General features: G+C 37.9%; 1 protein-coding gene across 2 annotated transcripts in view; it reads left to right on the top strand.

Moving 5' to 3' along the window:
- IFT54 (intraflagellar transport 54) overlaps window positions 1-24,766 on the top strand; it is a 53,954-nt gene that overhangs the window by 17,363 nt on the left and 11,825 nt on the right. Inside the window, exons 4-11 of one of the 2 annotated variants that reach the window (XM_083141533.1) lie at window positions 255-353; window positions 5,130-5,305; window positions 8,160-8,382; window positions 12,495-12,576; window positions 15,621-15,650; window positions 16,812-17,082; window positions 17,851-18,048; window positions 18,830-18,947. In XM_083141533.1, coding sequence (XP_082997659.1) covers window positions 255-353; window positions 5,130-5,305; window positions 8,160-8,382; window positions 12,495-12,576; window positions 15,621-15,650; window positions 16,812-17,082; window positions 17,851-18,048; window positions 18,830-18,947 — 1,197 coding nt within the window. The remainder of the gene's footprint in view (window positions 1-254; window positions 354-5,129; window positions 5,306-8,159; window positions 8,383-12,494; window positions 12,577-15,620; window positions 15,651-16,811; window positions 17,083-17,850; window positions 18,049-18,829; window positions 18,948-24,766) is intronic. The other variant, XM_083141541.1, reaches the window with a different exon arrangement.

Here is a 24,766-nt window from a genome sequence, read left to right as displayed (position 1 = left end):
AGTTTGCGAGAATCAGCCCCTCAACCATTAGAGAATAGGCTTCATGCTACAAAGAATTATGTACATAGATAGAACATATAATAAGAACCTAAGAACTTGTATCTGGCTAGATTTCCACATACATGACAAAATTACAAATATGAAAATGCATGAAGATACATAATATGTTGTGCACAACAGTCTCTGGCCATCATTTAGTTGTTTTTTGCTTCTTTTCATCATTGAATAAATTGTCAGTACTCTTGCTCTTGCAGATTGATAGTTCTGAAGCTGTGCAGAGGGTTCTGAAGAAAGGCAAGGAAACCAAGGGAGCGAAGAAGAGCAGGGAAGATGTGAAAAAAACAGGGAAAGATGTATGTTGCATTAATATTTGCCTTTTACTTATGTGTTTGTATATCACTTGTTCGGATAGACAATATATGCAGAGCATCTAGGAAGTGATGACTTGATTCATGGTCCGTATATTACAGTATATGGTTTTCTTTTTCATATAGACTCTCCAGTTTTGCATGGTAAAGAATCACTATATTTCTATGCACACAGGGTGTTTCAGGCAAAATTGCAATATTCCAGTTGGTGAAAGTATTGATGATTATAAGCAAAAAAGGTTGTATGAACATTGGTCCGATTCATAATGGTTATCGAGACATTAGGGAATTTTTTTATGTGCATGTGACATCGGAACGTGCATCTGCACAAAATGCTGATTATGAGCACATTGTGCATGGTATAGTGGAGCCCGACTACCAGAATATGATGTGTGTCCTCACATATGGTGCATATTGCATGCAGACGGTTTGTCCCAGGAGATGGCGACAAGCTACTGCAATTTTGTCACTGGTTGAACCATAATAGGACACTACTACCATTCATTCATATTTTCACAGGTGAGGCTTTCACATGGGATAGAATTAACAATACAAGAAACAGGATGTCTGGTACCATATGAACACAACATGGAACTGTGGAACCCAATCTATAGACATGGCTTTCTTTAACATGTGGTGTGTCATACTTGATAACATGTTGATTTTCCCAATTTTTTAGATGCATAGTAGATGCACCTTACAGCATGCAAACATCAGCTTGAAGATGTATACTTGGTGACAAGGCGTTGTATGTACACTTTCACTTTGTACTCTGGCAGCATATTTGCAACAGATACAATTTCACCTACATGTTTGGATTGCAATAAACCATAATTTCTATACCTTCCTGAATTAAAATTTTCATTCTCATTAATGATGATGAAAAAGGTCTTAACCATGTGTACAAGGAGTGAAAAATAAGTATATCAATGTACACTGTAAAAACACACCATGTTACTAAATTCGTTGACCCGTACCTGCAGCATCACGTTATATTGGCACAATGGTCCAGCATCTCAGTCGCTGGTTTTCTAACCTGATTGTCGTTCATTGCATCACTGATGCTTTTACCAAAATCAGGTAACACCAGTATGTTTTGACATGCATTCAAGAGTGAAGTAATGTAAACTTATTTTCAGTTATAAGAAATAGCAGATTTACTGATGTAGTACTTCTTAAGTAAAGAACAGAGTGTTTAGGTTAGTATTTTTATTTTATCTGTAATTTCTATCCTGTCTTGTGCATCATTTTACGTACATTATCTTGGTAACCATTATGAATCGAACCATCTTCATGTAATCTTTTTGACTTAGAATCACCATAAGGGAAAACGTAGGTTCTGCAATGTAAACTGTGTTCACACAAGAGGAATCATCTCACTGTAGAATATAGGTTTAAAACAACTCTTGAATTAAGTTATAGTTTCTACTTCAGGTCATGGTAAGGCCTAATACCTCTTGTTATTATTATTTTTTAATTTAAAGATAATTTATAGTCTTATACATGTGTAACATATAATTTATGTTAATTACATGCAACCTTATAACAGTATTATGAGAAAAGACAGAGTTATAAAAAAGAATATACCATCTGACTACCATGCAAGAGACCCGGGTTCGATCCCCAGCAGGGGAGAATGGGACTTTTTCAACCTGTTCAAGTGGCTCCGGTGCCCTCCCAGCATCGTATAAAGTGGGTACCTGGAGGAAACTCTGGGGGGTAAAGGTGGCCAGGGGTGTGGTGCTGATCACATCACCCCCAGCTTGGCCAAGATCAAGAAAGTGTGGGGCCCTAACCCCACACCCCCTGTATGCCTTCAGGGTGTGGTGCAATGCACAGGAAAGCACTTTACAGTACAGTAACTTATGTCACTGAATGAGTACAGTATACATAGTATGAAATATTAAACTAACCCAGTCATACGCTAGACAAATCATTTCAGGCACACAGTATGTTTAAAGTATCATATTTAAACCAACCCCAAGTGCCAATATAAATTTTATACTTTTTACATTAGGTAATGCAGAAATTTTGGCTGAACTGATACCACTGACAACTGATACTGATACCAGTGCCAATATTATTACCCATTCCTACCGATACTGACGTGGGAAAATTAGGACAATTCATAGTAGTTCAGAATATTTATAAATTTATACGAGGGCCACTATTTATATTTTGAGCATTGGCAACACTGATTGAAGTTAGGTGCGATTTGACGTTTGCACGGAATCGTCTGGCATTATTGACCATAACGATTTTCGACGTGGATTATCAAGACAAGAGTGCATCGATCAACCTACTTCCACATTTGGCGATGAAGCCTCATCCTTTGCCACTGTGAAATGCTGGTATAACGAATTTAATCGTGGCCGCCATTCGCTCACCGACGAGATTCGCGAAGGTCGTCCAAAATCAGTTGTTGTTCAAGAAAACATTGATGCTGTGCAAAACCTAATACTGCAAGAGCGTCATGTGACATAGTGTTGGATTGAGGCAACCATAGGCATTAGTTCCACCAGCATATATAAAATATTACATGATCATTTAGCTGTGAGAAAGGTATGTTCTCGTTGAATCCCACACAATTTGACAAAAACTGAAAAAGATGCTTGCGTCAATTGGTGCAAACAAATGCTCAATAAATACAATCGTGGTGCTTCAAAAGACGTATATAAGATTGTAACAGGTGACGAATCATGGATATATGCATATGAGCCGGAACGTAAACAGCAGTCGGGTGTTTCAAGATGAACCCAATCCAACAAAAGTTGTTCGCGCTCGAAGCACATCGAAACAAATGGTCGCCTGTTTTTTCGGGAAAACTGGTCATGTGGCAACTGTGCCTTTAGAGGAACGTAGAACGGTCAACTCTGAATGGTACACAACAATTTGTTTGCCAGAGGTCTTCGGTCAAATACGGAAAACATACAAATGCCGTCGGATCATTCTTCATCAAGACAGTGCCAGCTGTCACACATCTCGTCTAACAACCGACTTTATGAACAGTCAAAAAATCGAATTGATACGTCATCTGCCGTACAGTCCTGATTTGGCACCCAATGACTTCTTCTTGTTCCCGAATGTCAAGAATAAATTGCGTGGACAACGATTTTCGTCGGCGGAAGACGCCGTTGATGCGTTCAAAAACCATATTATGGAGGTGTCTCAAGAAGATTGGAAAAACTGCTTTGACAAATGGTTCAAACGAATGCAAACGTGTATTGACCATAAAGGAGAATACTTCGAAAAACAATAAAGCAGTTTTCAATGCCAAATTCCTGTTTTTTCATTGTTAGGCTCAAAATATAAATAGTGACCCTCGTATTATAAAATTTCGTTGGAACTATACTATAGCAATTTACCAGACTTTTACTTTAAAATATTTTAATTTCACATGAGATAACTATTTATCTGCAAAATCAATTTCCTCTCACAGTGTTCTTGCAAAAATAATTAAAGTTGCGCATTTTGCATAATTTACAGGATATTTAAATTTCACAAGTGTTGCCTGGTGTTTTTGTGGATTCCACAAGACACCTAGATCCCAGAAAAAGTATTACCCTTTCTGTGATTAAATTCTAATGTATACTTCTGATATTGGTACCATCTGTATCAGCTAGAGAGGGCAGTACTAAACTAGCAAGATCATGTAAAAATCACATATTAAAATTAAGATATTGAAGATGACGATAGATAGATTGCTTTCCTGGCAGCAATTAATGAAGAGGTTCTCTCAGGATATCTCTCTCTGAAGATGGGAGTAGCGTTAGCTCTCAGAAACTTGGAAACATATCCAGAACTGGCCTTCAATGTGATAGTCATTATTAGGGAGACGAATTTATGGTAAATAGAAACTGAGGAGAGTGGTAAATAAAATGTATATACCAGCGGTGGAAAGAAAATGGCACACACTTTTTCATCATGAGAGGAAACAACATACAAAAGAGCTATAAATTGATAAACTACTTCATTTTTATATACTGTACACATACACAAGTACTTAGCTGTCCAACAAAAAAAAAACATCAACCTAAAATCACTTCATTTCTAAATTGCATATCTCAAGTGATTTATTCATTGTATGTATTTAAAGGATATCCTTGCTGTCCAACAAATAAAATAATCACTACTGCACATACACAAACACATGTTGAATATCACATGATGATAAACAAAATTCATTCATGACTGAACACAAATTACACCATTGTTTCCCTTGATGTGCGGGAACAGACTAATTTTATCGCTGCTACAGCTAGCAAGTTCAATGAAACTGGAAGTTGAGTAGACATTCGGGGGAAGAAAGGAATGCAGCTTGACAGGGAGCGAAGTTTTCGAACTAAGATTATGTGCATGGGAAATCCCAATTTGCAGCATCTTCCTGATGTGATCGAAGATGAAACGTTCTTCAGCTGCAAGTGGTAGGAAACTTTAGGCAAATGTTTCGTTACAAATCAACAGTTTCCGTGCACAATCTTGATTGCCGGTTTTGCATGTTTTCTACTTAATTTGATGATATTTCACGGTTATTTCGCGAAAAAGCGTTCATTTTGTGGAAAAGCACACATTTCGCATTACTTCGTGAATAAAACTCATGCATATTTCATCATTGGGGTTGTAGTTACGTGCAGAATGTTCAAAATTGCATCTTTTTTTCACATTTCGTGATTTCGCGCATCGCGAAAATTCAATGTCCCTAGTCATTATTATGTTTGTTATAAATATTATGTATATAATTTCTGAATGTTTTTTATATAGGTGGCAAGTAAAGGTAAAAATGTTGGCAGTAATAAACAAACAACATCTCTGTCAAGAAATGAAGCACAAGAAAGAGCAAAAAAACAAGAGCTGGTTAAAAAAACAAGATCTAAAAATAGCATGGCCAGGACTGGGAAGGATGATGCTGAGAAAACCAAAGCAAAAGATTCAAAGAGGTAAATATTATTTTACAATACATGTTGAACATTTTGTTATGTTCTATTTTATTTCTGCACAATGTCAGTGTTTATTTTATATGACATCACAACTACAAATATTTCGATACATGTGGAAGTTAGTATACAAGAACAGTTTGCTGAATTATGGCTGAGCACAACCAATAGTGATGTGACTTTTGATATTATTTGTATTGATATGAGGAAACGTGTTTGAAGTGAACCACCTATACTGGCCAGTGAATTTCCACAATCTGGGAACCATGTGAAGTATGCAAAATCACAATAATTTTTTTCTTAACAAAATGGCTTTAGTGGTTCAGTGACACATATTTTAATATTCTGATTATCTCATAATTGAATCTTCGAATATGTATTAGCAAAACTTTGGTAGATTGTGCTAGAATATTTGCAATCTCTTATAACCTAACTTTCTTTTCTATTCTGTCTAACTTTAAATTGCTACAATATTTATAGTACAGTTACGAGCAATTGCCCAAAAGAATATGCAGATTTTCCATTTGTACAATGCTGGGAGAATCAAATATGACTAAAATGTATGAAGTGGCTATGAAGGTTAAAAGCCTTCAAAAATGATTTAAATGCAATAAAAGTGGAAAAAAAAAAATACTGAAAAAATTACCAATAAGGAATAAAAGATATAATAACAATGTGTTACTATTATTAACTTATAATAATAGTAATATTGATTATATTGTTAGTAGCTAGCTACTGTTGCTTAATCAATTTTATATCAACAGCCTGCTCCCCTTAAAAATACTTAGCATGCATGTACATGGGCGTTGCCAGAAATTTTCCTAGGGGGGTCGAATCAAATATGTCGAAGACACCCCCTTTCCTCAAAAATATTCTGATAGATACAGACCACAGTGGCATATGCAGAAGTTTGTCAAAGAGGGGTTCATTTTTAGAATTATTGCATTATCGGTATTTTAAATTATATTGTTATTATTATTATTATTATTATTATTATTATTATTATTACTAGTAGTAGTAGCAGCAGTGTTAGCAGTAGCAGTTTTAGTTTAGTTTATTTTAGCATCCAATAAGTTTTTTATATGAATAATATAGTACTTGTTACAACCAAGATTACATAATAGTTACTTCGAACATTAGTACCAGTAGCAGCAGCAAACACAGTAGTATAAGAAGCTTCAAAACATGTGAAAGTTACAAATTAACAGAGTTTCAGTGTTGCAGATTATGAAAGTTTCATACAAAATTTGATATCTCATGACCATTTTTAAGCAATGACACAAAATGAGGTGAAATAAAGAGCTTCGTTTATAAATTGCCATAAATTGAAAAAGAAGTAGAAGGAAATTTCCAGGGGGTTCGACGGACCGGTTCGACCCCCACCCCCCCTCCCGATGCCCATGTGCATGCATGAATAAAAGTTAAAAATTGGACAGCTTGTAACACATATTCTTTTCTGTGTATTTCTACTCCTTATACTTCCTTCAGATATGGGAAACAATAACTGTAGCTGGATTTTAGTTCTTTAAACTGTCTTGCAAACTTCGTTAAGTTGAAGTTGCCTCAAACACAAGTGGAATAAAAAAAAAATAGTGCTGTGTGTAATATACCAGGTTGAGTCAAAAGTTCATTTGTTTTTCACATGGGAAACAGTGATGCTGGAGAAAACACCTGGAAAGCCAAGCCAGCACCTCACGGTAGGCACATGACTTGCTTGCGCGCGCGCGACCTGGTACATACATTCACACAGGCACAACTCATTTCTACAAGGCACAGTGCAATTATGGCCGTCTGTCATGGATGTCGACAAATTGGCCGTGCTTATCTTGTTACGACATTATTGTAATAAAAGGGTGAGTGCTGCGAGGGAAATTTGGTGGTGGTAGATGAGGGCACAGTGAGCATTAGGACAGCCAGAAAAGGTTCAAGCGGTTCTCGTCTTGGGACATGAGTGTGGAAGACATGTCCCGATATGGAAGACCGGCTGCCATGGATGCAGATGCTCTGCTACAGCACGTGGCAGCTGATGCAAGCATCAGTACACGGCAACTAGCACGACAGGTTGGATTGTTCCAAAGCACCATGTTTCACTGTCTTCAACAAATGGGTTTTGTCTCCCGACAGCATCAACTTGTTCCCCATGAGTTAGATACCACAACAGAATGAACGAGGAGTCTCCATCTGTCAACAATTGCTTCAAAATCCACGGAATGACAGGTTTTGGCATCGAATTGTCACAGGTGATGAAAAGTGGATCTTAGTACGATATTCTGCCAGTGGTAAGCAGTGGTTGCAGCCACATCAAGAAGCAATGGCACTTGTTCAAAGGGGACAGTTTGAAAAGGTCATGTTGTGCATATGGTGGAATATCAATGGTCCATTGTCCCGGGAACTCATACCAGACAGTCGTGCTGTCGATGGGAACCTTTACGCTGTACAACTGCAGCGGGTCCATAATGCTATGCTCTAGAAGTACCCAACATTGATGCATCGGAAGAGAGCTTTAATGCAGATCGATAACTTCCAATGTCACCGGTCATGAATTGTTACCTAGGAACTGCAGGACTTGGAGGGAATTGAAGTGTTGCCTCATCCCCCATACAGCCCTGATCTCGCACCATCCGATTGCCATTTGTTTCGCTCTCTCGCACATTTCCTGCAAGGACGACATGTACGGAATGTTGGCAGAAGACCATACAACAGAATGGCCTATGGTTTGCCGAATAAGTCCAATGTCACACCTTGTGTCTCCAGTCTCAATGTCCATGTGCAAAAACGAATGAACTTTTGACTCACCCTGGTATTTTATTCAGATTCACATGTTGCAATCTCTTTATTCTAATTGGATTTCTTACAGAAGAGTGAAGGAAGCAGAGGCTTTACCAAGCCCTGTCCACAGGCAGGCTTCCTCTCTACAGGAACAACCCCTGAGTATTGATACAGAAATTCCAGCCGAACATGATGCAACCTTCGACATCCGGGAAGAAATTCCTGTTGAAGGAGATGTTAATGACATGTCCATGTTGAATGCAGCATCTCCAGTACCTAATGGTGATGTTGATGTACCACAATCACCACAGGTATGATTTCAAATTGGAACAATTTATCTAAATTATCAATGTTAGTATTATAAATGCTTGTTTAAATGCCTAAAAGAAAGATTCTGTAAAGTGATATGCAAGTTGCAGTTGCCTGTGCATCGAACTATAATCCATAGTTATCTTTTGAACAGGAATTTAAAAAAGATCTCTTAGTAACAAGATCAAGTTGAAAACAGTTTTATTTTAGGTAAAACTTTGGTTGATGTACGTGGACTAGAAGATGTTATTAAAGAGTGCAACACACATTATTGTAAGGCAGCGATTTATTCACACATCCCCAACACCACCCTCCCGCAAGTTTCGTCAATAATCCCCTAAATACAAGGTTACATCCTCAGATGGAAATGTGTTGATATACCTCTGTGTGAGTGAAATCCATTGTGAAATCTGGAAAATACCAATGGTAACATGATAAAGAAAATGTTTCTTTTTTTTTCTTTTAAAGAATGATAATATTTGTCTTTTCATACCAATTCAATAAACTGCAGAGGTGATGGTGATCCTGAAGACCCACATAACCGTGTTGGCAGTTGTATGGGTACTTGTCCGATTCCGATTTGTCAGCATGACAAAAATAAATTTGCTATGTACATTTGTATTGCATATCATATGTATATACATATATATATTCTCAAGAGATGCGAATGTACATTTGCATCTACAAAAGGTGGTTATGTGAACCTTTAAAAAGAACAAGAGATTTTACATTAGTACACAAGCAGTTCTTTGAAATGCAAAATGAATTCCTGTTCTTAATGTTGGAAATTTACTGCTGCCAGATTCAACTTCAGAAACACGAGTTTTGTTAGCAGTTCAGGAAGTAACATACTTCTTCTCTTATCGCAAATCTGTTCAGCAACACTGAACATTCAATCACTGAATACTGATGCAGCAGGTATGCCCAAGTATTTTCTCAGCACTTGCTTCAGGTTTGAATACTCACTTTTGAATTTCCAATACAACAGCAGATCCTGGTTCAGCAATGTACTGTTTTATTTCCGATTTTGAGTTAGGTTGATCCTCTGAATGAGAGTTTGCAATAATTTTATTACAAAAACTCTACAATAATGATGAATCATAACCTAATTTTCAATAAATCTTACAAAATTAAAATATAAAACTTATTAGAAGGTAAAACTCTAGTATAATCTGTACCGGTTTAAATATCGGATTTTTGCCGATGCCGATGCCGATGTATCAATTTCTGCCAATTTTTATACATCTGTAATCGGCTTTGGCACATCCCTATAAAAGAGTAAATACCTAAATAGTATCAAAAATTTATAACTTACGTGAGTAAGTATAAATTTATCCAAACTACGTTTCGGAGGTCAATACTTCCTCCTTCTTCAGGTCCACATGAATATCTAAACACCAGCCATGGTGTCATGTAAAAAGTGTTATATAAGGATATAGGTTGAAGGCTAGGGTAAAAAACACTTATAAAAATCCTTGACTCTGACAAAGTACAAGTTCCTGTGTTCCTAAAAAGCCCATATTAAAATACTAAATGGTTTAAAAGCATGTCCACTGCAGCGTCCCAGGAATCCCAACCAGCTGTGAGGCAAAGTGTGTGGGAAACAGTCTCCATACACAGAGTTGAAGGTTACCTCCCCTCCATGGGACTGATTCCGCTCAACTCTCATTTCACCAATGCAATGAAAATTCACGTTCTTCCCCCGCAGCTCTCGAAACTTCGGCGGTGACATCAAAACCTAACTCAGTGTAATCATTACCGGCTTTATCCCACTTTTTGAGAAAATGAACCCCCCCTCCCTCCTCTAAATTGCCGTCATCTGTATTAAGTTTATTATCATTTCTGGTGCATATATGTGCAGCCTCATATACATTCCGGTCTAATTTATTACTACTTTTTAAATAACTTCCCTTTTTACGATCCTATGTTTACTTTCAATTATGTGATCCGAGAGGCTGGTTTTAGGAATCCCTTCCCTAATATCTTTATCATGCTCTCCCATCGGATTTGCATGCTCCTTCTGGTTTGTCCAACATATTCCCTCCCGCATTCGCACACAATTCTGTAAACACCTTCTCCCCTTCAAGGTCTTCTTTCCCTGCCCCCTTTCTTATATTCCTTAAAATGCTTCTCAATATTACGGGGGAGGGGGGGAGGCTTTCGCTCCACATTTAACACCATACCCTTTCATGGTTTTTTCTATTTTTTCCGAAATTCCTTTACGATAGGGAATACCGACAAAGCACCTGGGTTATGGACTGGCTAAGGAACTGATAAAAAGAATGAAGAAAATTAGTGGAAGTACCCAATTTAATGTTCAGAATTCTGTTGAAGTCAAAAAGTCCATTGAAGAGTTGGAAATTGGGGACGACAATAATATCAATAGTTTTGACGTAGTAAATTTGTATTCCAGTGTACCAAGAGACAAAGCGGAAACTGCCTTCAGAGGTGGTTGTTGGAGGAAGGAGTAGAAATTTTAGTGGCATGGGAATACGTTAGATGGTTTTTCCTCATAATTGGTTTCAACTACTTTTAAATTAACGAAAAGATCTTTAAACAGAAAGAGGGGTTGGCAATGGACAACCCGATATCCGGACTCGTGGCTAATATCTTTATTCATTACTTCGAAAAAGCTGCCTGAGACCAAATAGGGGGAAGTTTAAAATTCTATAGTAGGTATGTCGATGATATCCTCATTATTGGGAAGGAAAGGGACCTAGACCTTGTTTTCACTGAAATGGGAAAACAGGAGGAAAGGATACAATTTACCAGGGAAGACCTAGTCAACAAGAAGATTAAATTTCTTGACTTAAGTATAGCAAAAACTGATTGCGGAGTAATGACGGGTATATTTCATGGATAAGGGGAGTGGGCTTGAAGAACGGATATTCAATCTTGGAGATGAATAGAATCACTAGGAAAGCTGGGAGGGTTGTAAGGAATGAAATAACCAATATTGCCGATAGGGAAATTGAAAAAGAGGAGGGACGGAATAATGGAGTTTGCTTTGTCGGTATTCCCTATCGTAAAGGAATTTCGGAAAAAATAGAAAAAGCCATGAAATGGTACGGTGTTAAATGTGGAACAAAAGCCCCCCCCGTAATATTGAGAAGCATTTTACGGAATATAAGAAAGGGGGCAGGGAAAGGAGACCTTGAAGAGCATACAGAATTGTGTCCGAATGCGGGAGGGAATATGTTGGACAAATGGAAGGAGCATGCGAATCCGATGGGGGGAGCATGATAAAGATATTAGGGAAGGGATTCCTAAAACCAGCCTGGATCACATAATTGAAAGTAAACATAGAATCGTAAGAAGGGAAGTTATTAAAAAAAAGTAGTAATAAATTAGACCGGAATGTATATGAGGCTGCACATACCTATATGCACCAGAAATGATAATAAACGTAATACAGATGACTGCAATTTAGAGGAGGGTAGGTCCATTTTCTTAAAAAGTGGGATAAAGCCGGTAATGACTACGCTGAGTTAGGTTTTCATGTCACCGCCGAAGTTTCGAGAGCTGCGGGGGAAGAACGTGAATTTTCATTGCATTGGTGAAATGAGAGTTGAGCGGAATCAGTCCCATGGAGGGGAGGTAACCTTCAACTCTGTGTATGGAGACTGTTTCCCACACACTTTGCCTCACAGCTGGTTGGGATTCCTGGGCCGCTGCAGTGGACCTGCTTTTAAACCATTTAGTATTTTAATATGGGCTTTTTAGGAACACAGGAACTTGTACTTTGTCAGAGTCAAGGATTTTTATAAGTGTTTTTTACCCTAGCCTTTAACCTATATCCCTATATAACACTTTTTACGTGACACCGTGGCTGGTGTCTAGATATTCATGTGGACCTGAAGAGGGAGGAAGTATTGACCTCCGAAATGTAGTTTGGATAAATTTATACTCACTCACGTACGTTGTGAATTTCTGATACTATTTAGGTATTTACTCTTTCATATTTGATAGTGAGTAATACGCACTTCATCATTATGTTATTACACACTTTATAGTATCTGTTGTTCACTTTTTGTTTTATAAACAATGGTCATGTGTGTGTAACAAAGTGCTGTATCATTTTGTTTTAATACCAAATTTTACGGCATGTTTATAGGAGCCTGTTGTTATGAGGCCATCGTCAACAACAACACATCGCCCACCATCATCCAAACCAGGAAGTAGGAGGCATTCTTTAGGTAAACATTTCTTTCCTTTGTATTACATTATATTAAAATGAAAATTTAGAACTGTGAGTTAACAATGCGCGTGAAATGATGATCAAGGTTTATATAACTTTGTGCTTGTATTTTTTTTGTGTTGGAGTTATGGTTAACTTATTTGATTGTTCAGAGAATTGTGTAGACCTTAATTTTTCAATTTAAAGTTCAATCTTACCCTGCTATTTTCAAATTACAGCGTGTTTCAAAATGAATATACGTATTTCGCATGCATATATTTATTAAACTTTAAGACATACGAAGATGAAACTTGACACACATACTTACGAACCTCTCAAGTTCAGATTACAGATGTTCAATATGTCCTCCAGCAGTGAAACGAACAATATCACATCGATACTCAAATTCCTCCCATACTCGGGCAAGCATGTCCTTCGTCACGGATGTTACGGCAGTACGGAACCGGTTCTTCAACTCTTCCAGGTTCTGTGGGAGTGGTGGTACATAAACATTATCTTTAATGAAACCCCACAGGAAGAAGTCACAGGGTGTCAAATCCGGTGACCGTGGAGCCCAGCTGATACATCCTAAGTCGCCAGCTCCTTGACGACCAATCCAATGGTTCGGTAGAGTTTCATTCAGATAATCACGCACTTGGCGACTCCAGTGAGTGGGTGCCCCATCTTGTTGAAAAATGAAGTTGTCTTTGTGCAGCCTCGGAAACAACCAGTTTTGTAACATAGAGAGATACTGCTGACCGTTAACCGTGTTTCCATCAAAGAAGAATAGGCCATAAACAGATATCGCGCAAAACACATTCACTTTGGGCGAATCTCGTACATGTTCAATGAATGCATGTGTGTTCTGTAGGCCCCAAATGTGAACATTATGTTTGTTTACCTGACCACTGACATGAAACGCAGCTTCATCACTAAACACGATGCGTTGTGCGAAAGTGTTGTCATTGTCAATAGCATCAAGAATCTCGTTACAAAATGCCACACGTTTGCGTTTGTCATCAAGAACCAGAGCTTGTAACAGCTGTACCTTGTACTGCTTCATAACCAGCCGACGTCTCAAAACACGCCAAATTGTTGTTGTAGGAAGTTGTAACTCCCGACTGGCACTACGAGTTGATTTTGAAGGGCTACCTTGGAAAGCAGTTTGAATTCGTGCAACATTTTCTTCAGGAACACGAGGGCGGCCAGGACTCTTTCCTTTACATACACATCCTGTATCTACAAACTGTCGATACCATCTGCGAATGTTCCACCCATTCGGAGGATCAATTTGGTACCTCAACCTGAAACGTCTTTGCACTGTAATCACGGAATTGCACTTCGCAAACTCGAGAACACAAAATGATTTCTGCTGCGGAGTAGCCATTTCAAACAACTGACGGTTACCAAGCAAAACAGAACACAACTGACATCTAGCGGCTATTATATAAACTAGACTATGTATTCGTTTCTCCAATAGCCGAGCCGGGGCGCAGCGATCGATAGTTTGGAAAAAATAATACTTTGTAATACGTATATTCTTTTTGAAACACGCTGTATTATTATTATAACTTATGGAAAAGTTATGTGAAAATTGTGGTTCCAGCAGGGATTAAATCTTGGACTTTGTCATTCCATGTCATGGGTCTACCACTGAGCTACCAAGCCAACTTCTGGCCTCGCCACAATTCTACAAGATGTCTGCAAGTTTATAATGCCAATTAGAGGTTACTATTAGGCACCTTCATTACATGTGAACACTGATGCCACCACTCTGGACACTGCACAGTGATCCAAGTTGTGGAAATTGTGGGGAGGCCAGAGGTTGACTTGGTAGCTCAGTGGTAGAGTGAAATACCAAACTCCCTGGTTGAACCTCAATTTTCACATAACTTTTGGAGTTAAAATATATCCTCTTGTGTGCCATAAGCTGTTTCGTGTAGCTAGTCCAGTTAAATTATTATTCTCCACTGCATTTCTGTAAATTGTATAGGGTGTCATTGTTATAAACTACACAGTTATTAATAAGTATTTTGAAATTATTATTTGCCATTTGCATAAATTTCAGTTCTTATGAGTAGACCTGGGATTTTTATGTACTATCAAAGTACAAAATATGTAACAATAATTGACAAAATATGTACCTAAATATGTATTATCAATAGGATATGTAGCTAAATATGTAGTATCAAAGAATATGTAATATTAATAATAATCAAGTATCCAAGTAATTTCAAGAATTCTGCTAGATATTTATTTTATTTGAACATATTCAACATAATTTTAAAGACACAAGTTAATCAAATTAAAATTTGTACCAAATTTATAAACTCTAAAAAAGCACAGCAACGTATACATATTTAAGAAACCAATTTTGGTAACTATTAATTACTTTTCACATCGCAAATTATTGTAGAATATGTAATGTAGGGGCAGATTCAAGAGAAATTAATGCATACAGAACTTACTGATGTTTTGTTACAGAGTGAGCCACTAGAGTACTTCCCATGTTTTCAGCTGTCATATACTGCTGTCGATTCGATAAAATGTTCTTGTAAGAACTCCAGCATCTTTCGATAAATAACAGTTCCCGTATTTTATTATTATTTTTTTTATTATTGTTTTTCCTTTTGTCTTCACCCTGTCTTTCGACTTGGCAGTCAATTTTAGGTGACTGTAAGCACCAAGCATTTCATTGATTATAAAATATGACATAGCATGAGCTGCAAATCTCATGTTTCAGAGATCGAAAATATAGGAAAATGGATCAAGATAGGAAAAATATTAGTGAAATATGTTGTTTTATGTGAAGAAAATGAGCAAATATGTAAAATATGTAATATCCTGGCAAATATGTAAAAATATGTTACATAAATCTTACGCAAAATCATGTCAGTTATATAATTCGTTGATGTTTTCCTGGTCAAGGAATGTATCGAGAAAGGAATAGAATATGTAATTACATACAAATCGGGGCTCTAATTATGAGAGATGCTGTAGGGTGTGCTAAGTCCAAAAATTATAAGCATCTTCCACATTAAGTTTATTTGTTTAATGTTTCAGCTGATGAGGAGAGTATTGATGAAGTGGAAGGCAGGTTTCTGATATTTATTGTGTGAAGTTTTGGGTGATTTTTATATAGTACACAGATGTGCAGTGTGAAATTAGAGTAGCATGTTTGTTTCTACTACACTACTGACGAAATGTCTGGAGTTTTTTAATAGACTTTTTTATTTCAGTATTTTATTATTATTATTATTGGCTTTAGCATGATTGCAGAATGAGCTTTAGCTTTGAAGTTTTTGATTTGTAAAATAAATATATTATGGTTATTTCATACCATAATGAATCTGCACACACTGGTAGTTTATTCAAGTTAATTGCCATAGAGTTTGATGAGATTTTTTAGCATGTAAAAATATGCATATACTGTATATAGATATCACATCTTTTTTTTTATCTGCACATTTTATTTCTCATAATTTGTGGCACATGGAACATGGTAAATATTTTTTTATCCTTTCTATAATAATTTTTCAATGCTAGTAAATAAATGGGTGTATGCTGTATTCTTTTTTAGAAATTGGGCTGCTTGTATTGAGTAGGAAGAAGGTTTTGTTCTTTGTGAGTGTTTTTATTGGTCAGTCTTCCTATGTTTAAATCCATATTATGCACAGGACAAAATAGAATATAAAAATGCCATGCCATTAAATTACATTGTTATGATGAGCTAACTAGTATTATGTTTCTTGTATTAACTTGTTTTAAGCTAACTTTATGTTTGGATAGGCTAATTGGGACTGGACCTACAGTTTAAGGATTTAATTGAAACCACTGTGCCATATAATATGTCTCTGCTGGAAATCCAACCTGCGGTACTTTGCTTACAAATTTTTTTACTGGTAGAAATTCCTTGTTACATACTTTTCATTTCTCTGGGTTCCACCTACAATGGATTATTGATCAGTATTTGTGTATTTGATCCAGTGTTTATTCTGAGGTATGATTGGTTGGTAGGGAAACAAGTCATATACATGAACCAGTAAAGGAGAATTAGAAATGGAAGAAGGTTATTGGACAACGTGATTGAGTCAGAGAGTATGCCCGATAGAGCTTTCATTTTTCACTTCCACTAATCAAGGAGAACACCCCCTTTTCCTCATACACGTGCTAGTTTGCATACTTTTTTTTGTTTTATAGAGATCCTGCATATTTTGTAAAGTATGTATTTAATTTAATACTTAATTATTTCAGGTAAGAAGACTCCTTCCGAAACATCAAGAACAGTTACTCCATTTGCAACAAAAGAACAGAATGGAGAGCTTGAAGCTAGTAGCTTAACAACTCAAGTTGAAGGCACTATGTCACCTAATAATGATCTAAAGAGCATGAATTCATTGACAGGAGAGGACAAAGTAGCTCTGTCCCTTGGGGAAGAGAAAAGCAATATATTTAATCTAGATGGTGAAGCAAGCTCTAGCAATGGACCTGTTGTTTTGGGAAGTAGCAACAAGGAAATAAATGGGTTTGTTCCGATCGTTTTTTGTTTTTTTTTAAAGTAACTTAGTTGAAGTTTATTCATTCTACATATTCATAATTGAAAAAGCGTTTAACCTCAAATTAAAATAGAAACCTGACCTTCACGTATGGGAAGTACTTAAGAAGTAACCCTATTACAGTAGAAACCAATTTTATGTTCCCAGATTTTGTATTTTCAGTCTTTCTATATTCAATTTTCATGGTCCCAATAGAGCAAATGTTATAAAAATTTTGCAGATTTTGCATTTTTCCACCTTTTTAGTTTACCACCTTGGTCCCCTGAGAGATGTAAAATCGAGGTTCCACTCTAATATTAATGATTATTCACTTTTGAACCATATTACAGACAAATGTTTTTGGATGTAGATTTGTTTTTAATTCTTCTTCAGTGCTTTTCTATTTTCTGTTAAAATATTTTTCTTAACAAAAAATAAACATAATTTGTTCATTCTTTTGTAAAAGCAATGTTTCAGCATGTTACATGATGCTTACATCCAACCAAATATCAAATTTAAATTATTTCTTATGTTATGTTAATTTTGTAGTGGTACTCTTATCAGATATGTAGTACTTTCATATTAGTATATCCCTAATGTGAAGTGTGAATAGACTAAGCATGCACATATTAAAAGGTCACAGTTTTTGTTTCTGTGGTGGCTGTACATTTCACCAAGAATCTTAAATTCAATTCTTGTTATTTTCTGTACCTAAACTGGACTTTTGAAATAAAACTTCACAAACTTTTGAATTTCAGTGAGCATCAAGAATCCATTGTTCCTTCACCATCTCAACAAACCCCTACCCCAAGTAGACCACCTTCCGTTCGTCCCCCAACGGGCCTCATGCAAAGGCCTCGAACTAGTCGAAGCAGTTCAGCTCGACCACGAAGTGCTCGTCCCGCAGCTCCAAGGATCAGGGACAGGGGAGAAGTCCCATTGGTTGAAGCTCCTCGGTACAGTAATTTGACTTATTAATGTAATAAATTTACTAGAAAAAATATAATTAATACTAAGATATAGTTTAGTCATAATATGTAATTGATAGTTTTATGATTATGTCTTGCAAAAATTGAGAAGAATATATATATATTTAGTGACACAATATACTGACTTGTGTACATAGAAGTTTATATTAAATCTCTTTGCACATTGATGCAAAAAAACTTGTGAAGCAATATAAATTTTATGCTTTCATTTATATACGAGAATATTTTCTGATACATGAACAGTTAATGTTTGTGATGTTATTTCCAATATAGTTAATGTTATTTCCAAGGAACTCTAGAAAATTGAATAGCACATATGGCAACATTGACATAATTCAAAATACTGTTTCTAAAAAACCACTAAACTATTTTTGCAAATATATCAAATTATGTAAATGTCCGTACAAGTCTTCCTATACTCTGTCGCAGTTATCGGTGGAGGAAGCGAATGAAAACAAGTCTGTGCAAGTAGTGATGTGAAACAGCTCCGCCAATGGACACATGTGAGGGAACGAGATTGCTGAAGAGGGGGGGGGGGTGGAGCAACTGCGGTTACCAGCCTGTGCAGCAGCATGTTCTGCTTCGCTCTGCCCACGTAATTTCCCCAATTTCCCCCTTCTCGACCCCTATGCACGACATTGCTCCACAGATTCCGGTGACAGAGTACAGAAGGTTTCTTTCTTTCTTTTTTTTCTTTTTCTTGTAAAGTCCTTAATTTGGTGGTGAAAAAAACTGTGATTTGTTTCAGGCCGATGACTGGTAAAATAGTATCAAATGTGATTGTGGAGGGTGATAAGGACAAGGAAGATGACGAAGATGATAACTTTGTTGTTGAAGAATCACAACAGCCTTTAACAGAAACTCAAGTGAGTAATCCCAGACATTGCATTGAATTTTTACATTATTTTCTATTCCATCATGTAGCAATTACAGTATTTATAATTCGCTAAGTCACAGAAATGTTCCACATCATATATTATCTTCATTTAAAAGCACCTAATCCAATTGTCTGTAGATGCAGTAGAGCGGAAGTAAGTAACTGCAGTATAGTTACAAATGTAACTATGTTGTAACTATTTTTTTTTTTTATATTCAACCTTGTTATGGTGGAATGAGGTAGAGCAAGAAAGCATTTGACAATAAAAAATCATAAATATGAGATTATTATTACCCATTTCTGAAATGTTATCAACACATGTCAGGTATCATATTTTTATAAAGAATGATTTGTATGTAAGCATGTATACCATGCAGGGCCCTTTGACTACATATGTTTGAATTAAAATTCACACGCCAACACACTGAAGCAGGGAGTCGTAACGTACCCAATTTGCGTTACACGGTACATTCCATTTTGTAGGAGGAAGAGTATGGTTCAACTGCTGGTACCCATGTAACGTAATGAAATGCAATATCTTATAGATTGACGTTACAAGGAACGTAACAAAATGTATTATGGTAGATATTGTAACGGTATATTTTGTGCTTTTAAGCTGATTCTCAGCAACATACACAATATACACAACCATACATTTTTGAATCCTTGTCCCGAGGTTCAAAACTTGCAGTACCTGAAGTTCTGTGGATGCTAGTTTAGGCAATAGACACGTATTTCTTCAAATTATAGTATAACGCCCATTTCCTTTTAGATATATATAGGTTTATTCATAATATATTTACAGAAGTTAATTCTTGGCCGTTATTCGCAAAATTACATTCCGGTGTACCCTGTCCCCCCTTCCCGAAGAGAGTGTGTAGACTCGCGTAGCCACTGGCTCCACGAGTAAAAAAAAAATATAACCCTCAGTACCAAAAAAGGTGGCTGAAGGTATGTGTGTTGTGTACCCGGTTTCCCACATGAAATAAACTATTGGGATAGTGTGAAAAGAGCAAGTGTGTGTATTAAAAGAAAGAAAGTTAACATCCCCGCCGTCGGTTCACATAGTAAGGAAAGAAAGCTCGCCCAGCCGCTCCCCACAGAGAAAAAGATACCTCTTACATTGCTGTACTCCGCCAAACATCTGAGGCCGACTGCTCCCCTGCCCTTCCTATTTATAGGCCCCGCTAATGACCTAAACCGTTACTGGAAACTTACCGCTCCCCAACGGCCAAGAACCCAAACGTACAGGAATACATAGACATACACAATTTATAACATAAAAAGGATCCAGTAATGATCGCATCATTACATAGTCCCCCCTTCCTGGAGAGAGAAAAATCAAAGTTCTGTAACCTAGAAAAATAATAATCATATACACAAAGCACTTGTCCACAGTTTCTGTTCACTACAAACACACTTTCATTAGAAGATCACACGACACTGACAGTCAATGTTCATTCTAATTTTGTCCACAAGTGTACTTCGAGATCCGCATTGTTCCCTCAGCACTGGAGCTGGTTAACACATGTCGATTCTTACCCACTCAGCATCTCTTCCATCCTTCCTCCTGGACCAATGAGAGACAGTCTCCTGGAAATCCATCCAAGTAATCAAGGCTGCTGGTTCGACTCCCGGCAACGCAACTGCTCTGCGCTCCTGCCGAGATCGGAAGTCATCGCTTCGACCGGTTTGCACATGAATGGATCGAACTGGCTCTTCATCCGAAGATGTCACTGCTATGCCCGGCGCTAGAACTGCGTTCACTCGCCACCGAACTTCGACTTCTCGACGAAATTACACGGTAAAAGAATACTAACTAACACTAACTTTGCGTTACTTTCGCGATGAAATTGACTGCGGAACGACACTTTTGTATGAGTACTGTATGAGGTATGAGGTAGAGAAAATAAGTGAAAGATAGAATAAAGAAAAGATAGATAAGTCCCTGTGTACAATATTTACAAAAAATCCCCTTTTGAAATTAGACTAGAATCTGTTTCTCAGCTTGTAACGCATCCGGGATATATCTTCGTCTTGCTCCTCCTGCCGAAGTTACGTGCGCTCTCTTTGCTGAATTGGGTTCGGCTACTTTCCTTGCAAAGTCAGGTGGCGAAGAATAAGGCTTCAACTGGTCACTGTTGGCTCTCAATATTCTTCCGTCTCCGCTGTGTTTCATTTTGAAAGTATTTGCCGAAGTTTGCTCCACAATTGCGTGTGATCCAGAGGATTTCCCCGAGAATTTACTGGTTAATCTGCGGGCCTTACCAGAGATAGGATGTTCCTTAAGCCAAGCTTTATCCCCCACCTGAAACGTGCATTTGCGGCGTTTCCTATCACAAGCTTTCTTCTTGGCGTCTTCCATCCTGAATTTCGTTTCCTCCTTACTTGACATGAAATCTTGCTTATTCCTGTCATCTTTTAATACGCAGCATGGCTGGCACGACTTACAATACTGGATAACGTCTTTAGTTAGGTCTATCCAAGTGTATTGTTCCCTAACCTTCGCTAACGTTTTCAATCTCCCAGGATGACAAGCGAATGCATTATCATGCAACGACACGAGAATTTGCGAACGTAGAGAAGTAGGTGCCCATATTTTCCCTTTTCCCTTCTCTTTGTACTTTTCCGTAGGCAAATTTCTCCTAAGAATTCCCTCGTTGTCGAAGTACGAAGATTTGGCCTGGGTCTTCACCTTTTCCTTGTACTTCTTCGTTCCTTCCACCTCCTCATTCCTTGTAACCCTCGCTACGTCAGCAAGAAACTTGTCTTTCATTTGCTCGGAAATGAGGGAGGCTGTGTCCAGAAGCCTACGTGGCTCCTCAGAATTGTATTCTTCATTTCCCTCAGTGGCAGAGAATGGCAACAATGAAGAATCTTCCATATCTTTACTTCCAGAGAGACGAAGCATGGGCAGTTTTGTGCTCCGAAGCAAATTTTCCCTCTGTTTCTTCCTCATTTGCTTCGCACTTTCTGCAGTACACAAACCGCTGAAATCTGCAACTGATTTCTGCACAGTGTCAGTCGAACATTCAACACGGTCAATCATGTCCTCAGTTTCGGGGTGTGGTTTGCAATTTCCCATCGTCGCGGTTGCTTCAGTAACAGTTTCATTTCTTTCCATCGTCGCAGTCATCGTCGCGGTTAGCCCAGCTCCAGCTTCCACAGTCGACGTCCTCCCCTGCTGCGAGAACGGAAGCCTCTTTCCCACTTCCCTCTTCTCCGCAGAAAATAAATGAATGACGTTACTGTCCTCAAAACTGTAGCCTCCCTGCTTCAAATGTAGCGATATGCCGGCCTTCCTTATGAACCCACGACCTGCGATAAATCCGGTGAAACAATTGCGCAGAACGACGAATTTATGCTTAATTTTCATCCCATTCAAATGTACAGTAAGATACATTTCCCCACATGATTGTACAGAGCCTACTGCCAAAGAAATATTAATACGTTTATTGTTAATCTTATTTCCTTGTTTTTCCAGTTCTCTTGCGATCTCAATAGACACTGTGCTCACAGACGCACCAGAATCCAAATATAGCGAGAAGTCCTTTCCCTGAACCTTACAGGTGACTAACGGTTTTTTGTCGCCAGAAGTGAAATTTCTGCAGTTGCGTATTTCCCTATTCCTCCCCCTGTTTTGCTTTCCTTGTACGTGTGCAAGAACCGGAGTTATCTGTTCTGGTCTAACGGTATCTTTAGAGACGGCACAGGTGGAGCCTTTCTGCGGACCATCATACCCCCTTCTCCTCGTCGGTTCTTCTGCTCTCCACGGGGTTCCAAAATTCCCGGAAAGGCTCAAGCGGTTGAAAAGACCCGGATTTATGGCACTCATTGATACTTCTGTTCCCACGCGGCCGAAAGGGTTCGTTGTCCCCGCGGCTGCTAATTGCCTTGCGACACTCCGTGAAGTTGACGCTAGTGGTAAACTGCTATCTCTTAGCTCTGGACAATAGTACAGAGCTTCTGAATACAATCTCTTTTGAATGTCCATAGAATGGGTTTCCAAATCTTTGATTGTTGCGAATGTTCTGTTGTACAAGTGTGTTCTGAATTTAGGATGGGAAAATTTCAAAACATGCTGGATGACCTCGTCTTCTGTCCCCCGTTTCTCCCTCATTGCAAAAAGCTTCCTGGTGTGCCGAATAAATGCAAGAAGAGACTGGTCTGGTGATTGGTAATTGTTCTGAATGATCCTTGCTATTTCCGAGTCGTAATCGACACTAAAGAATTCTTCCAAGAACGCATTCTCAAATTCCCTAAAAGTGCCGAATGGTCTCGAAAATCTGAACCAATCTGCAGCGATTTCCTTCAACGAAAGCGGCAAGATTCTATCTAAGAGAAAAGTATCCCCAATTTCCATGATTTCCTGATAATTGCGTAATTCATACAAATAATCGTGTGGACTTACATCGCCGACGTTTCCCTTAAAGATCGGAATGTTAATGTTGCTTTTTTCCAAGATTTTGCTCATTTTTTCCTCGCCGGTCCTTATCGAAGTTCCTTGTGTAACATTTAGAGAAAGTCTCTCAAGTTCCCCCACGATATCTTCCTCAGGCCTTCCCTCCAAGTTCGCATTGCCTAGCAACTTGCCAATGAGCTCCCTGTCTATTTGAATTGCCATTTTGTCTTCTGTTACTTTCTTTCCACTTCGCAATAACATATGCCTTCAGTACTTCTTAGAAAAAATATCCCGACTATGAGCCCCCAGTATGTAACGGTATATTTTGTGCTTTTAAGCTGATTCTCAGCAACATACACAATATACACAAGCATACATTTTTGAATCCTTGTCCCGAGGTTCAAAACTTGCAGTACCTGAAGTTCTGTGGATGCTAGTTTAGGCAATAGACACGTATTTCTTCAAATTATAGTATAACGCCCATTTCCTTTTAGATATATATAGGTTTATTCATAATATATTTACAGAAGTTAATTCTTGGCCGTTATTCGCAAAATTACATTCCGGTGTACCCTGTCCCCCCTTCCCGAAGAGAGTGTGTAGACTCGCGTAGCCACTGGCTCCACGAGTAAAAAAAAAATATAACCCTCAGTACCAAAAAAGGTGGCTGAAGGTATGTGTGTTGTGTACCCGGTTTCCCACATGAAATAAACTATTGGGATAGTGTGAAAAGAGCAAGTGTGTGTATTAAAAGAAAGAAAGTTAACATCCCCGCCGTCGGTTCACATAGTAAGGAAAGAAAGCTCGCCCAGCCGCTCCCCACAGAGAAAAAGATACCTCTTACATTGCTGTACTCCGCCAAACATCTGAGGCCGACTGCTCCCCTGCCCTTCCTATTTATAGGCCCCGCTAATGACCTAAACCGTTACTGGAAACTTACCGCTCCCCAACGGCCAAGAACCCAAACGTACAGGAATACATAGACATACACAATTTATAACATAAAAAGGATCCAGTAATGATCGCATCATTACAATATTAACGTTATAAAGGAACGTAACGAAATGAGCACATTGGAACATAACGTAATATGCAATATGGTATATACTACCGTTACAAGGAACGTAGTAACGAAATGCAATATGGTATATACTAGCGTTACAAAAACGTAACGAAATGCAACATGGTAGTAAATAACGGTACATAGGAACGTAATGAATGCAATCCTCCGTAACGGAATGAAGTGAAAGGCAATATGGTTAATTAACGTTACATAGGAATTTAGCAAAATGTAAACCACTGTAGCGGAACGGAACAAAATGCAGTTGGGTACATACCATCTGCATAAAGAACGTAAATAAATTCAGTATGGTAGATGTTAACGTTACAAGGAAAGAACAATTCAC

This window comes from Lepisma saccharinum, chromosome 1 (assembly GCF_977018435.1).
Source record: "Lepisma saccharinum chromosome 1, izLepSacc3.1, whole genome shotgun sequence".
Lineage (NCBI taxonomy): Eukaryota > Metazoa > Arthropoda > Insecta > Zygentoma > Lepismatidae > Lepisma > Lepisma saccharinum.
Note: the sequence above shows the minus strand (reverse complement) of the source record. Positions and strands in the feature narration are given on the sequence as shown.